Source organism: Budorcas taxicolor, chromosome 23 (assembly GCF_023091745.1).
Source record: "Budorcas taxicolor isolate Tak-1 chromosome 23, Takin1.1, whole genome shotgun sequence".
In the NCBI taxonomy this organism is placed as follows: Eukaryota; Metazoa; Chordata; class Mammalia; order Artiodactyla; family Bovidae; genus Budorcas; species Budorcas taxicolor.
The window spans coordinates 34,887,619-34,903,809 of NC_068932.1; the positions used below are offsets into that span (position 1 = coordinate 34,887,619).

Genomic DNA, 16,191 nt, shown 5'->3' on the forward strand with positions numbered 1-16,191 from the left:
GAAGTCCTCAAATCAATAGAGTTTGCATTATTAGGGCTATGTAAGTATCATTTCCTGCTGAACCATCTCATGAAGTTTTCCTTTTTCTCATCCTTTCTTTTTTTTCTCTAGCCTACAACTGGTTCATTTTGTTCATTTACTTAGGTCTCTGTTGGCTTATTCCATCTTCTACCCAAATACTCCAAGATCTGTCACATATTGTTAATATTTTTTTTTCCAAAAGCTCCAACAGTTTCAAGCACTCATACCTGTTACTTTCCTAGATACCTCCCTCCCCAGCCTCTGCTGGGGCACTGCTGTGCACCGTCCTAGGATATCCTTTCACATTTCTCTTACGTTCAGCCTCTTGTCCCTTTGTTTCATTCTTCAGGAGTTTCCTAAAGAAGGGTCCCTTAGGAGATACAATTTATGGAGGTTTGTGTGTCTGAAAATGTCTTTATCCTCATACTTGTGGACACCATTCCATTTGCCTGTCTCCTTCCTCTCTCTCTTCTCCACTCCCCCCTAATATGTGAGTCTGTTAATCTCAGTGTTTTAGGAATCTGGAGGCTCAGTCTAGTTCTGGGAAATTTTCTTATATTGAATAAATTAATCTAGATGATTTTTTTCTGCTCCTGCATGAAGTTGTGCATTAATGAACCGTTACATTAATAAATGTATTCATATGATAAATGCTTAATTTATAATCATACATCATCATTAATGAAGCTTCTAATTTTCATAGTTTTCCCTTTATCCATAAGAGGAGATGACTTGTCTTTTATTCTAATTTCTAGATGATTTCCTATATTTATCTACATTTATTTAAAATGCAACTTTCTATTGCATTTTAATTTTGGCTATCCTTTTTCTTTTTTTTTATATTCTCTGAGTGTCCTTTTATGTTTTTAAGACTATCCAGTACTTATTTCATGGTTGCAAAACTTTCTTTTATTGCTTTGACTGTGTTTTCTCTAATTTCTTTTTCTCTGTTTTGGTTTCTGTATTTTATGTCAGATGAACTTTTGCTGTCTATATTTAAGAAAGAGTCATAAGAAAAAGGATTGAATTGGGCTTACTGACTAGCAGGCTTCATTGTAAGGTTATCCATTGGACTTCATTCTTTGTAGGTTTGCCATCTGGTTGGGAGACCCCAAATGACAGTATCTTTTCTCTTGGACCATTCAATTTTTGCAGATAAGTGTCCTTCAGGTTTCTGCCTGGAGGTTATTTCAGTTGGTGTTCTGGGAATAGGTAGGCAAAGGAGGCAAGGAAATATCATTCAATATATAGATTTTCACTTAATCTCTCCATTTTCAACTATGTACCTCCTCACTGCCTCCTTCCATCATCTCTGGTGCCCCAAATCTGAAACCTCTTTGATTTAATTTCTTGAGAGCTTTAACCTCCTGTCCGTTGGGCCTGGGTTAGTTTTAGCTGCTTGGGGTGAGGAAGGGTACTGTGGGTCCTTATGTTACCTTAACCATTTACCCCATTTTCATTCTAAAGCCCCATCTTTACTTTCCATGATAACTCTTGCCTCTGAATCCTGAGACTTTCCTGGGGCATTCAAGAGAAACAGGCTTCTTCTTATAATTTATCTTTGCAGGAATGTATTTCTCCATTCACTTTCCTCCTTCCAGTGAATTGACTCTTCCAAATGCATGGACACCTGTCATCTGCTACTTGGTTCTATTCTCATTTTCTTTGTGACTGTGAGTTTATACCTTTATAAATTAAAAAAAAAAAATTCTTTTTTCTCCCATGTTGGTAAAGTTCAGAGTAGGAGTAAATGCATATACTTAGTCCACTATGTTTAACAAGACATCCTAGCCCATATTTTTATTGAATTGTTTCACAAAAGACACATTTTTGCAATTGAGTGCTGGCAATCAACTTTTTTGGGTAACAAGTCCAAATAGGATAAAAAGTTTAGACATGCTCATTTTATTTCCCAGTTTTAAACAAAAATGTATTAGTCCAGCAGAGTATATTTAGAATTGTTGGACTTATTTCCTTGGCTTTACTTATAACAATATGTTTGAAATGTGTTAAGTTGAAAAATTGGCAGGATCAGTCTGTATGTGTGTGTTTGCAAGTGTGACAGCAGGAGAAACTGCTAGAAGAAAAGAATGAATCCAAGAGAAAGCAGCGTGTTTGATTTTGGTTGTGGAGGGGAGGTAAGGTTTTAGGTCAGAGCCATATCAATATTTTCAATATGATCAATATACTTTAATGAGTACCTAAAGGTGATTTCCGCCCCCCCCCCTACGCTCAAAACTCACAGACCATTCATACTCTATCAGTGTCTTAAAATACTGCCCTATTTGCACTAAGGGTCCCTCTGAATTAATGCATTTCTGGCTCTTGGGGCCACACTAGCTATAGCTCTCATTACCTTGGCTGCTTTCAGAAGCCTCCCATGAGCCAAATGATGAACAATAGCCAGAGTAGAGATGATTCTTCAATTAAGCAACTGAGAAGGGGCTGCTTTGGTTCATAAGTTCAAATAGGATCTTTTACTTTATTTTGAATAGCAATCAACAGAGCAATGGATCTATAATTTCTCTTGTTCTTTAAAAGCAAAATCGTTTGCATTTCCTTCAATTTGGCAACATGAAGTCTCAGACTTTTGCCTTTTATACTACAGACCTATTGTTAGGTGGTACGAATGGAAATGGAACACACTCCCCCTAATATTTAAAGGTCCTGATATAAGGCTAATTGTTGAGCAAATACTTTCTTATCTTTCCCCTTGGAGCAAATTTAATAGATACTTTCAAAATCTTAACAGCTTCATTCTACTTCAGTAAAAGTGACTTTTCCCTGCTATCTCTTTGGAGTAAATTTGCACCTTTCTGCTGGATTTATGACTGCTATTACCAATACTATGAATTATTGTAGTGTCATGTAGCACAGCTAGGATGCTGACTCTCCTTCTTTGGAAAAAAGAGATAGCATCATGTTGGAGTTTTAAAATTTCTTGATCAAAGAAGATACTGAAACATTTGTCAAGATTCTGGGCAAGTTTTATCACTGACTATTTTGTTAGACCACTGTAAATTATTTAAGTTTTCTGTGTCTACATTTGTAAAATATGTGACATTCAACTGTATAAGCAACTCCCAGTCTAGTGAGCCTAATAAAAGATAAGCTTATCCAGGGGTAGAAATCATGTTTTATTCATCTTTGTTTTCTCTTGCTTAAATTCATAATAGTTACTCAGTAAATGCTGACTGAAAGAGTTTGAAAGAAAAATAGGATATAGGGCAAGTGAAAATCCTGTGAGATCCTTCTGAGAATAATTTTATATAAATTTAATATATTCAGCTTGATTCTAAAGGCAATGTTGAGAGGAGGCCTGTAGGGCTGCATGGTCTTCAGTGTAACGTAAAGTACTGAGCTGATTATAGTGGTTAGAAGATTAAAAGATGTGTATTTTTAATGGACAAACCCTTTGCTTAAATATAGCCTACAGTCAGTAAGTGGCTGAGCAGTGATCTCTCTTGTTAAAGTGACTCCTGTGTACCCTTTGAGCTACCTTTGCACTCAGTGATGGTTTTAAGAGCTTGGCCACTTTCCACGTGTCTGAAAGCACCTCTACATTAGACATGAGAAGGATGTGGTTGACTTTAAACTTTGGCTGGCATAAGAGGATTGGAGAAAGCCACAAGGGATTGTTCATGCATGGCTAATACTAGAGACTTCTGATTTCGCCTTCATGGAAATTAAAACGTGTGATCTAGAACAATATCCTCCTTTTAAATTGTTTTCCAAAATGTTCTCCTCTCCTCATTTCAACTCATCTCTAAGGGACAAACTGAATATGGAAAAGTTGTGAGTTGAGGGAGCTATTCTAATTTTTAGGTTTGAGGAGGACATTTCTGGTTCTGCTACTTTGGGGGAATTGTGATTTGTTTGTTATATAAACGAAAATCATGGTTTTCATTTTCCTTTTTTTTTTTTTTACTTCCGAAGGAGTCACCTCTTTCTTGACCTTTTTTCCCCTCCTTAAGTCATTGCTGAGGTATTTGCAAACCAAGCCAGCACTTACATTTTATTCATCAAACTAGAACGAAGCATCTGCTAATAGAAACAGCCTGGTAAATAGCTGAAAAAGCACAGAAGTCAGAAGACTTGTGTTTAAAGTGCGGTTCATTGCTTACTTCTAATATGTCATTGACAAATCTTTGGACTTTTTTGAGTCTTTCTATTCTCATCTGCAAAATGGGGTTAATGGAGATTTCATCTACAAAGTGGGGGTAACAGAGATTAAAACAGATGACGTGGGTACATTATGCCCCAAATAAACACGAGTTCAATCTTAACAATAATATTATGACTGTGTGGTTACAATAAAAACTTTTTCTGCTTTTGCTGTCAGAAATGCCTTTGGTAGATTTCAAATTCTTTTCCATACTGCCTGCTCTTTGGTGGGGATCCAGTAACATTGCTGTAACTCGAGTGTCCATGGCTGCATTTCATCTTTCTCAAGGGTTCAAATAGCCTGTTCAGAGAAGGTACGAAGGTACAAAGCAAAAATTTCACAATATGCCATCAAATCTTGGAAAGTCATCTAAAGGAGGAAAGCCTGCCACAGAGGAAGTTAAAAAAAAAAAAAAAGGCTCTTTTCTGGGCATCATTTCTGACCTTCTGGAAAAAAAAAAAAAAAGCCCCGATGTTACAATATTTTTCATGGCAGAATATTGTCCCAGATGGAGAAGGAAACACTGACAAGCAGAAAAGGAGATACCTGGGGTTCTGAGGCAGTGTAGGAGGGGTGCGGCGTGCCGGGGTCTGGGGGTGTCAGAACCTCGTCGCTCTTTGTTGGGGGCGGGGGAGTCATTATTTCCGTGGAAGAAATGACCACCCCCCTACCGCCCCGAGAGGTCCCTCGGCGGATCCGGCTCCGCGACCCTCGCCGTCCCTCGCCCCCGCCCCTCCCAGTTCTTGCGGACCCCTCAACGTGGTCGGACTGCGGTGCCTTTAAGACTTTTGCCTGCTGCACATGCTCAGCTCTTTGTGTGTTGTTGGAGTTTTTCTCTTTTAAGAAAAAAAGAAGAAACAGGCTGGAGGATGGGACGGAGCAAGGGGCGGGGGGAGCGCTGGGGGAAAAACGCTGCACTTTTACCGCTGTAGACAGTGGCCGGGAAGGGTTTCTTTTCTGCTGAAGCTGCGAAGCCGGTCCCTCTCTGATCTTTCGTTTGCGGCGGGGTGTCGCGGGGGTGGTGCGGGGGGAGATCCGGAGGCGCGGGGGCCGGGGTGCCCGGGGCCACGAGGGGAAAGGCACCGCGGGCGCTGGGAGCCACACCTGGGGGGGCCGGTCTCCCCTCCCGCGGCGGGCCGGGCGGGGTGGGCGCGCGAGCGCGCGCGGGGGGCAGTCCCGGGTCCCTGTAGGGGCGGGGCGAGACCACGCGCAGGGCCCGGCGGGGAGGAGCGGAGGCCCGCGCGCGAGCGGGCGGTGGCCCCGCACCCTGCGGGCCCTAGAGGCAGCCCTGGCGTCTGGCTAAAGCGGCACGGGAGAGCAGATGGCTGCTGGAGGGCCGCCGAAGGCCGGCCGGGCGGGACGAGGCTGAAGCCCCGCTTGCCGAGTACCCCCTCCCGCGGTGGGCGCGCCCACCTCGGGGGGGGCTCCCGTGGCCCCCCGCCCTCCCGGGCGCGCGCGGCGGGGCGCCCAGGCTGTTGGCCCGAGCGGCGGGCGAGGCGGGGCCGCGCGCGGGGTCCCCTCCCCCTCCCGCAGGTCCCCGCCTCCGGCCCGGTCCGGGGCGCCGCGGCGGTGGGCTCGGCCTGCAGCGGACAAGGTCAGCGGACGGAGAGGCGATGCCCGAGCGCGACTGCAGGGAGCCGAGCGGAGGCGAGCGCGGCTGGGATCTGCCCGTCCGGACCGGGGAGCGGGACTGGGGCAGGCGCCGGTGAGAAGGAGGAGGAGCGGCGGCGGCGGCGCGGGGTTTTCCTCTCCGGCCGGGTTTCCCCTCTGGAGCATCCCTGTCGGCGCCCGCGAGCGCAGCCCCGCCGGCCCGGGGCGTTCGGGAATATGGAGCCGGGGGGCCGGGCCCGCACTGGCCCCCCGCAGCCGGCGGCCCCGGGGCCGTGGAGGGCTCGGCCGGCGGGCGGCGGCGGCGGCGGCGGCGGCGGCGGGGGCGCCTCCTCCTGGCTGCTGGACGGGAACAGCTGGCTGCTGTGCTACGGCCTTATCTACCTGGCGCTCTACGCGCAGGTGTCCCAGTCCAAACCCTGCGAAAGGACCGGCTCCTGCTTCTCGGGCCGCTGTGTCAATTCCACCTGCCTCTGCGACCCGGGCTGGGTGGGCGACCAGTGCCAGCACTGCCAGGGCAGGTTCAAGTAAGTGCCTTCGCCGGACCCCGAACCTCAGCCTTGTCCCGCAGCGTCGCGGCCTCCCCCCCACCCCCGTACCTTCTTGGTCCGGGGTCCCGGGGCTGGGAGCGGCCCCCAGCGCTGCCTTCCTCCGGGCCCCGCGCCTCGGAGATCCTGACCCTGCGCCCAGCGCCCGGCACCGACCGCCGTGGACGCGAAGCCACTCCGGGTGGTCCACCTGTCCGCTGCCCGTCTTTTTCCCTGATCGTCAAAAATTTCTCACTCAGTTACTGTGCCAAACACCGTTTTGTTAGCGGACACTATTTTTTGATAAAAAATGATGCACGTAAGTCATGAAATACTTCCGCATTGTGAAGCGTTCAAACAGTGCAGAAGTGTAAAGGTTAAAAGTTCTGGTCTGCCGGTATCTCCCTCTTCCCCAGCCAACTCCCTTCTCTAGAGGTAACCCCTGCTAACTTGTTAGTGTATTTAGTAACAGTGATCATAAGTCGAATTTATGATGACCTTACTATGTGCCAGACACTGTTCTGAGTGCCTTACATGGGTTATCTCATTTGTTCCTCAAAGAGTTCCTGAGTTACTAGGATTCCTAGGTTTTACAGAGAGAAATCGTGGTAATGAATTTAAGTAATTTGCCAAAGATTACACAGTACTGATGGCAGAATTGTGATCCAAATCAGCCAGCCTAACTCCAGAACGTTTACTTTTAGCCAGTATTACTGTGCTGAATTGTGCGAAAAGAATATTGTATTGAGAAATACGGAGTGATTTTGAGTTAGATAAAGGGATGAAATACCTGGACTTCATAATGTGGTGGCGATAATAGATATTCCTAACTGGTTATCTGACTATCAGCTGTTGTGTGGAAGCATCACTTCGGTTTTTCGGAAGCTTAAGGCCCTAAAGGAGCTTGCTTTACAGCAGTGAAAATACTTGTCCCCCTATTGGTTCATGTGTATTGCGTCGCTGCCTGATATGAAAAGAAATGGATGCGTGTGGGGCAGCTGCAAATAAAATACTTGTGACCAACAGGGTATCCATCTGACAACTTGTACAGAACAGTCCTTAAGTAAGTCAACTTCTGTGTCATCCAGATAGTTCAGATCAAGTTTGCTGGTTGGGTTAGTGGCTCAGAAATTGCATTCTGTGGGTTACTTATTGTCACAGTGATAGCCAAAGCTAAGTGGAGTGTCTCTTGGGTTCTAAGGCAAAGATGAGAATATGGTTCCCCTTTGTTGTTGTCTAGTTGCCAAGTTGTGACCAGACTCTTTGCAAACCCATGAACTGTATATTCCACCAGGCTCCTTTTTCCATGAGATTTCCCGGGCAGGAGTACTAGAAGGGGTTGCCATTTCCTTCTCCAGGGGATCCTCCCCACCCCGGGATCAAACCTGTGCCTCCTGCATTGGCAGATGGATTCTTTACCACTGAGCCACCAGGGAAGCCGATGGTTCACTTTACCTACGTATCAAAAGAAAATTTCCTGCGAGTTTTAAACAGTGTATTTTCCTTTTTTTTTTTAAACTTGCCAGTTAAGACAAGTCCCTGAAACCTTCTTGTAAAAATGTATTTTTTAAAAGAGGACTTTTAAATTTAAGTAGATCTTACTGTTTAAGTTACAGCAAGATTTTGGAAGTGAAATCTCAGAATGAAATTTTATGAAATTCTTTTGTAGAAGTAAGTTGAAATGTTTCCTAGCTTCCTAATTTCACAAATTAGTGTAACACTCTTGTTTTTTAAAATACTTTAAAAAATTTAGTAGAGTTACTAATTAAAAGTTTTAAAAAAATGTTTCAAGACCCACAAAGATACTGTTTTGAACTGGGCTTGTTAGTAGTCTGTTTTACTTAAGTGTTCTAAAACTTTTGCTTTGATGGAAACAGCCAGCCCAGCCTCTTTACCTGGCAAGAGAGGATTTTGAACATAGAAACTGATAGTCAGTAATTTAAAAAGCCACATACATTTTTTATATCCGTTTTTACAAAGATTGCCTGATTCATATGTAATTTGGGACATTGGCCTTTGGTTGGAATTGCTCTGTCTGTCTAAAGAGGACAAAAATTGCTGCAGTCCCGAGAAGCCTCTGTCTACATTGTATAGAAGTGGAATTGTTAATCAGCTAGATCAGCAGCCTGTAACCTCACTAGCAGATGTTGTCCCAGTTAGTAGGAAAGGTCACAGATCAAGTTAAAACCGGCTTAAATAATATAGAGAGATGGTTGTTGTTCATAAACAATACATTAGCGAGTAAATGAGGAATAGTTTTTAAAAATATAGATGTAGTTAAATAACAATAAACCCTTGACTAATCATTGAATATTCATTTCCTTGGAAGCTATCTCCTATGATTCATTGTACTCTATTAGTAAGTACTTTTTCATTCTCTGTGGAGTACCAGCTATTAATTAGAGTAAATATAACTGGTACAACTCTTTGTGTTTTGTTATATATACTCTTAGGGTAAAGAAGTATTTAATGTTAAAGGGACGAATCAATTTAGAAGAAAAGATTTCTGCCGGGTAAAGTACCTGCTAAGCTAAGAAAGGTTTCTTTCAGAATGTTGGCTTGTTTTATCCAATATTTGAAGTAATAACACAGTGGGAAAGACTTTTAACTGGAAATTCTGACTTCATTAATTATCTTGAAAATCTTTTACTAAACTGAAGGATAGCAGCCTTAGACACAGACATCAAAAATGATCAATCTTGGTAAGCAGGTGTCAAAATTAATTGGCTGGTTCCATGGTAACTTAGCTCTTTTTTTCTAGTGTAGGGATTTCACTAGGGAATGAGTATTCTTCAAATGCTACTTTAGAAGGGAAGATTGATGGTTGGGGGAGAAATGCAGCAGCAAATATGTTATCAAAAGTGGTGCTTCAGTTCTCTTAGGATTGATTTCAGCCTTCTGTTTCCATTTGAAAAGAATGAAACTCTCAGATTATAGGCCATTCCTCAGCTAGGTAAAACAGAATGAACACCGATCTTTAGCCAAAGCTAGACTGAAAGACTTTGGACTGAGAATCAGAAAGGACAGTGCCCATTTGAAATACAGTAATCAAGGATATGATATATGCTGCTGTTGCTAAGTCGCTTTAGTCGTGTCCGACTCTGCGCGACCCCATAGACGGCAGCCCACCAGGCTCCACCGTCCCTGGGATTCTCCAGGCAAGAACACTGGAATGGGTTGCCATTTCCTTCTCCAATGGGTGAAAGTGAAAACTGAAAGTGAAGTCGCTCAATCATGTCCAACTCTTTCCGACCCCATGGACTGCAGCCCCCCAGGCTCCTCTGTCCATGGGATTTTCCAGGCAAGAGCTATGATATATGAAATATATGCAAATTTGAATTACATTTACTTGTGCAGCATTGTATAATATTGGGCTGGAAAGCATTTTGCTACAAACTCTATTTGAATGAATAATACTCTGTTTTAAGCTAGGTCTTTAGAATTATTTTTGTAGCGTAGTTGAGATTTATGTTTATATAAATTTATAATTTGAGTTCATACTTGGACATTTATTTGCTTATATGACTTAGGAACCTAAGACTTCTAATTTCTCTTAGGTAAAGAAAATAGCTGAGATTAATGTTCTGAGATTGGAAAATACCTCATTGTATTCTAAATATTTTATAAATTTAAATTTATTATTGAAGTATATTTATTGAATATTCCTCTAATCATCTATTAAATCTTGCTGTATGTTTAATGTATGCAGATTTTTTTGAACCTCTTTCATCAGTCAAATATGGATGATGAATTTCACGTGTTTATGATAGAAGTAATCTATTTCTATTTTAATAGCAAAATGAAGATATACTACCAGGAGTGAGGTTACTGTTGTAAATAGGAAGCAGTAGGGTTAAATGTGTAAATATTTTTCCTAAGTAACTGCTAAAACTCCCCAATATATGTGTGTATATACACATACATCATTTGGAATCCTTTTTAATAATAATAGAGAGGCTATCAATAACTATGATGTTTAAATTGAATGCTCCCTGTCCCCAAGTCTTTATTTCAAACTAAGATTCTAATATGTAATTTATATGCATGGGTTCTTTTCATGTTATTAAACTATGAAAATCACACAATGGAATTTTATAGTAATTTAAATTGAGTGTTTCTGAGATCCCTAACTGATAAGTTACTTGCAGTAGCATGGTTTTCAAGACCATGTGTCTGCATAATTTGGTTCCTTTAGCAGATGACTGACTCATTCTTCCAGCTTGCCTGCCTTTTAAAGTGTCTTCAAAGTGCCACATTGCTTTTGGACTCAGGGCATTTCACACATACTGTTACATCTCTCTGAGCCCTCTTTCCTGTGTGGTCTTTGCTTGACTGATTACTAAGCGTCCTTCAAATTTTAGCATATCCTAGTGTCTGAAGGAAGCTTTTCTAATGCTTCAGACTATGTGACTCCTCATTATATACTCTTATAGCACTGTTTTTCCTTTGTAGCACTTTGAAAGTGAATAATTAGAGTTGAAATTTTTTTCTAAAAAATTATTTTTAAGAGCTTTATCAAGGTATAATTGACACGTAGTAAACTACAATTTAAAAAGTTTTGATGTATGTATGCCCCTCTTACACTATCATCACAGTCAAGATCCTAAAAATATTAGTCACTCTCAAAAGTTCCTTGTTGTTGTTGTTCAGTTGCGTCCAACTCTTTGCAACTCCATGGACGGCAGCATGCCAGGCTTCCCTGTCTTTCACCATCTCCTGGAGTCTGCTCAAATTCATGTCCATTGAGTTGGTGATGTCATCCAGCCATCTCATCCTCTGCCGTCCCTTTCTCCTCCTACCTCCAATCTTTCTCAGCATCAGGGTCTTTTCCAGTGAGTCAGGCTTTTCGAATCAGGTGGCCAAAGTGTTGGAGCTTCAGCATCAGTCCTTCCAGTGAATATTCAGGGTTGATTTCCTTTCGGATTGACTTGATTTCATCTCCTTGCTGTCCAGGGGACTCTTTATAAAGAGTCTTTCCAGCACCACGGTTTGAAGGCATCAGTTCTTCCGGGCTCAGAATCTGCCTGCAATGTGGAAGACCTGGGTTTGATACCTGGGTTGGGAAGATCCCTTAGAGAAGGGAAAGACTACCCACTCCAGTATTCTGGCCTGGAGAATTCCGTGAACTATATAGTCCATAGAGTTGCAAAGAGTCAGACACGATTGAGCGACTTTCCTTTAACTTTCAATGACTAATGTTGTTGAGTATCTTGTCATGTGTTTACTTGCCATCTGTAGTTTCATTTGGTGAGGTGTCTGTTCAGATCTTTTGCACATTTTAAAAATTGTTTTTTTCTTAATATTGATTTTTATAAGTTCTTTGCATATTATGCATACTATTTCCTTATAAGATACGTCATTTGCAAATATTTTCTTGCATGTTGGGGCTTATCTTTTCATTCTCTTAACAGTTTTCAATGAATGGAAGTTTTAAATTTAATGAATTACAGCTTCTCAAGTTTTTCCTTTTATGGATTTTTGTGTGTGTGTGTGTGTGTTAGTATCTAAGAAACCTTTGCCTAAATGAAAGATTTTCTTTAATTCTTTTTTTTTTTTTAGAATTTTTGTAGGTTTATGCTTTGCATTTAAGTTGAGTCCATTTTGATTTACTTCTGCATTTAGTTTCTGCTGTACAGTGAAATGAATCAGCTATATGTATATATATATATTCCCTCTTTTTCTGATTTCCTCCCATTTAGATAACCACAGAGCATTGAGTAGAGTTCCCTGTGTTATATAGTAGGTTCTCATTAGTTGTCTATTTTATACACAGTATCAAAGTGTATATGCTGCTGCTGCTGCTGCTGCTGCTGCTAAGTCCCTTCAGTCGTGTCCAACTCTGTGCGACCCCAGAGATGGCAGCCCACCAGGCTCCCCCGTCCCTGGGATTCTCCAGGCAAGAACACCGGAGTTGGTTGCCATTTCCTTCTCCAATGCATGAAAGTGAAAAGTGAAAGAGAACTCGCTCAGTCGTATCTGACTCTTCGCAACCCCATGGACTGTAGCCCACCAGGCTTCTCCGTCCGTGGGATTTTCCAGGCAGGAGTCCTGGAGTGGGTTGACATTTCCTTCTCCTCAAAGTGTATATGTGTCAACCCTAATCTCCCAATTCATTTTACACTCTCCCTCCATTTTTGTATTTTGATTTTGTATCCTTAAATCTTGCTAAAATTACTTGTTTGTAGTAGTAGTAGTTTTTGTAGATTCCTTATGATTTTCTACATACTTGATTATGTTGTCTGCAAATAAAGATACTTTAAGCCCTTTCTCTGCAATCTGGATGCCTTTCATTTCTTTTCATTGCCTTATTTCTCTGGCTAGAACCTCCATTATAGTGATACATACAGGTGATAAGGAGTAGTTGACTGTGTCTTGTTCCTGATTTAAGGGGAAAATATTCAATCTTTAACCGTTAAATATGATAGTATGTGTAAGTTTCTTGTAAATCCCTTTTATCACATTGAGGAAGTTCCCTTCTATTCTTAGTTTTCTGAGAGTTTTTATTGGAATTGAGTTGAGATTGGAATCTGCATCTATTGAGATGATAATTTTTCACTTTAAGCTTAACATGAATTATATTGCTTAATTTTTGAATATTAAACCAGCCTTCCATTCCTGGGATGAACCTCATCAGAAATGATATATTTTTCTTTTTATGTATTCTTTGGATTTGATTTATTAAAATTTTAAAAGAATTTTTGTGTATATGTTTAGGAAGGATATTGTTTTTTTCTTTTCTTGTAGTAACTTTGTCTGGTTTCAGAGTCAGGGTAATGCTGGCCTCATAGAATGAGCTGGGACCTTCCTGTTCAATATGCCAGGAAAGTTTGTGTAGAACTGACATTATTTCTTCATTACATGTTTGGTAGGATTCACCAGTGAAGCCCTCAGGACTTGGAGTTAATTTTTTAAGTTTGAATTTAATTTATTTAATATAAACTCAGTTCATTTAATAGTTATAGCTAGAAGTTCAATTTATTTAATATGTATAAGGCTGTATGAATAGCACTTAAACTTATTGTCTAGAGTATTGTTCACTTTGGTAAATGTTCCTTGTGCATGTGAAAAGTGTGTATTGTGCTATTGATGGGGGAGTGTTCTGTAAGTTTCAATTAGGTCAAGTTGGTTGATAGTTTTGTTCAAGATTTCTAAAACTTCTCTGATTTTCTATTTCTGTCAGTTATTGAGAAGGCATATTGAAATCTTCAATTATAACTTTGTAATTATCTATTTCTCTGTAGTCATATCTATTTTTGTTTCATGAATTTTGAGCCTCTGTTATTAGGTGCATGAAATTTTGTATTATATCCTATTGGTAAATTGATCCCCTTTTCATTATGGAGTGAGCATTTGTTGAAGAGGCTATCCTGTTTTCATTGATGTTTTGCTCCATTGAAAATTAGTTGGTCATCTCTATATCTGTTTCTTGATTCTGTTCTGTTCCATTGATCCATGTGTCTGTCCTTCTGTGGGTGCCTTTTTTGACTATTGAATCTTTATAGTAAGTCTTGAAATTAGATAGTGAGATTTCTTCAACTGTTTTTATTTTTCAAAATTCATTTGTTTATTCTAGTTCATTTGCTTTTTCCATATAAATTTTAGAGTCAGTTTGTCAATTTCTTAAAAAAAGAGCTGGAATTTTGATTGAGATTGTGTTGATTCAAGAGATCATTTTGGGTAGTATTGACATCTAGATAATATTGAGTTTTCCAGTCCTTCAACAGATATATTTCTTCATTTCTTTAGGTTTTCATTGATTTCTTTTCAGATACAGATCGTGAACATATTTTGTTAGATTTGTACCCAAGTAGTTTGTATTCTTTGATGCTATTATAATTGATAGTGTTTCTTTTAATTTCAGTTTCCAGTTGTTCGTTTTCATTATGTATAAATAACAATTGATTTTTGTATGTTGACCTAGTTTTCTGCAGTGTTGCTAAACTCAGTTTCAGTAGCTACAGTCATACCTGTTTTACTTCTTACTTTTCCCTTATATCCCCTGTTTTTCTTCTTGTTCTGGTGCACTAGCTAGGATCTTCAACCTGATGTTGAATAAGAGAAGAGTGGATATCCTTGCGTTGTTTCCAATCTTAGGTGAAAAACGTTCAATCTTTAAACATCTTTAAACATGAAGTATCATGTTAGCTGCAGGATTTTTTTTTTTTTTTAAATAAATGCCCTTTATTAGGTTGAAGAAGTTCTCTGCTGTTCCTCATTGAGAGTTGATCATTATGTGATAACAGAAAATGTATATTGATCTGCCCCCGGTTCCTGGCATAGAGTTCTTAAAACCCTTATAATTTCCTAAGTGATAAGAGTACTAGAAGCATCTTGTGTTCTAATGTTGTTGTTTTTACCTTTGTTCCTAACACACAGCTCCTGAAACCCTTGTAATTTCCCTGGTGATCACACTGTGTTTTGTTCAACGAGGTGACACGGTGGGCTCTTGGTTGGCTCCTGGATAAGGGCTAGTTACCAGAAAGACCAAGTCATGGTTTGAAGCTTGGACTCTTCAGCTCTGTCCCCCATTCTCTTGAGAAGGGAGAATGGCTGAAAACAGAGATAATGATCTATGATGTCTACATGGTCAGTTCAGTTCAGTTCAGTCACTCAGTCGTGTCCGACTCTTTGTGACCCCATGAATTGCAGCACGCCAGGCCTCCCTGTCCATCACCATCTCCCGGAGTTCACTCAGACTCAAGTCCATCGAGTCCGTGATGCCATCCAGACATCTCATCCTCGGTCGTCCCCTTCTCCTCCTGCCCCCAATCCCTCCCAGCATCAGAGTCTTTTCCAATGAGTCAACTCTTCACATGAGGTGGCCAAAGTACTGGAGCTTCAGCTTTAGCATCGTTCCTTCCAAAGAAATCCCAGGGCTGATCTCCTTCAGAATGGACTGGTTGGATCTCCTTGCAGTCCAAGGGACTCTCAAGAGTCTTCTCCAACACCACAGTTCAAAAGCATCAATTCTTCAGCGCTCAACTTTCTTCACAGTCCAATTCTCACATCCATACATGACCACAGAAAAAACCATAGCCTTGACTAGATGGACCTTAGTCGGCAAAGTAATGTCTCTGCTTTTGAATATACTATCTAGTTTGGTCATAACTTTTCTTCCAAGGAGTAAGCATCTTTTAATTTCATGGCTGCAATCACCATCTGCAGTGATTTTGGAGCTGAAAAAAATTAAGTCTGACACTGTTTCCACTGTTTCCCCATCTATTTCCCATGAAGTGATGGGACCAGATGCCATGATCTTCATTTTCTGAATGTTGAGCTTTAAGCCAACTTTTTTTGCTCTCCTCTTTCACTTTCATCAAGAGGCTTTTTAGTTCCTCTTCACTTTCTGCCATAAGGGTGGTGTCATCTGCATATCTGAGGTTATTGATATTTCTCCCAGCAATCTTGATTCCAGCTTGTGTTTCTTCCAGTCCAGCGTTTCTCATGATGTACTCTGCATAGAAGTTAAATAAGCAGGGTGACAATAGACAGCCTTGACATACTCCTTTTCCTATTTGGAACCAGTCTGTTGTTCCATGTCCAGTTCTGTTGCTTCCTGACCTGCATACAGATTTCTCAAGAGGCAGGTCAGGTGGTCTGGTATTCCCATCTCTCTCAGAATTTTCCAGTTTATTGTGATCCACACAGTCAAAGGCTTTGGCATAGTCAATAGAGCAGAAATAGATGATTTCTGGAACTCTCTTGCTTTTTCCATGATCAGCGGATGTTGGCAATTTGATCTCTGGTTCCTCTGCCTTTTCTAAAACCAGCTTGAACATCAGGGAGTTCACGGTTCACATATTGCTGAAGCCTGGCTTGGAGAATTTTGAGCATTACTTTACTAGCGTGTGAGATGAGTGCAATTGTGCG

General features: G+C 41.1%; 1 protein-coding gene across 1 annotated transcript in view; it reads left to right on the forward strand.

The window, feature by feature from the left end:
- The first annotated feature begins 6,013 nt into the window (after positions 1 to 6,013).
- ATRNL1 (attractin like 1) overlaps positions 6,014 to 16,191 on the forward strand; it is a 795,857-nt gene continuing 785,679 nt past the window's right edge. Inside the window, exon 1 of the mRNA XM_052660645.1 lies at positions 6,014 to 6,321. Within this exon, the coding sequence (XP_052516605.1) occupies positions 6,014 to 6,321 (308 nt within the window). The remainder of the gene's footprint in view (positions 6,322 to 16,191) is intronic.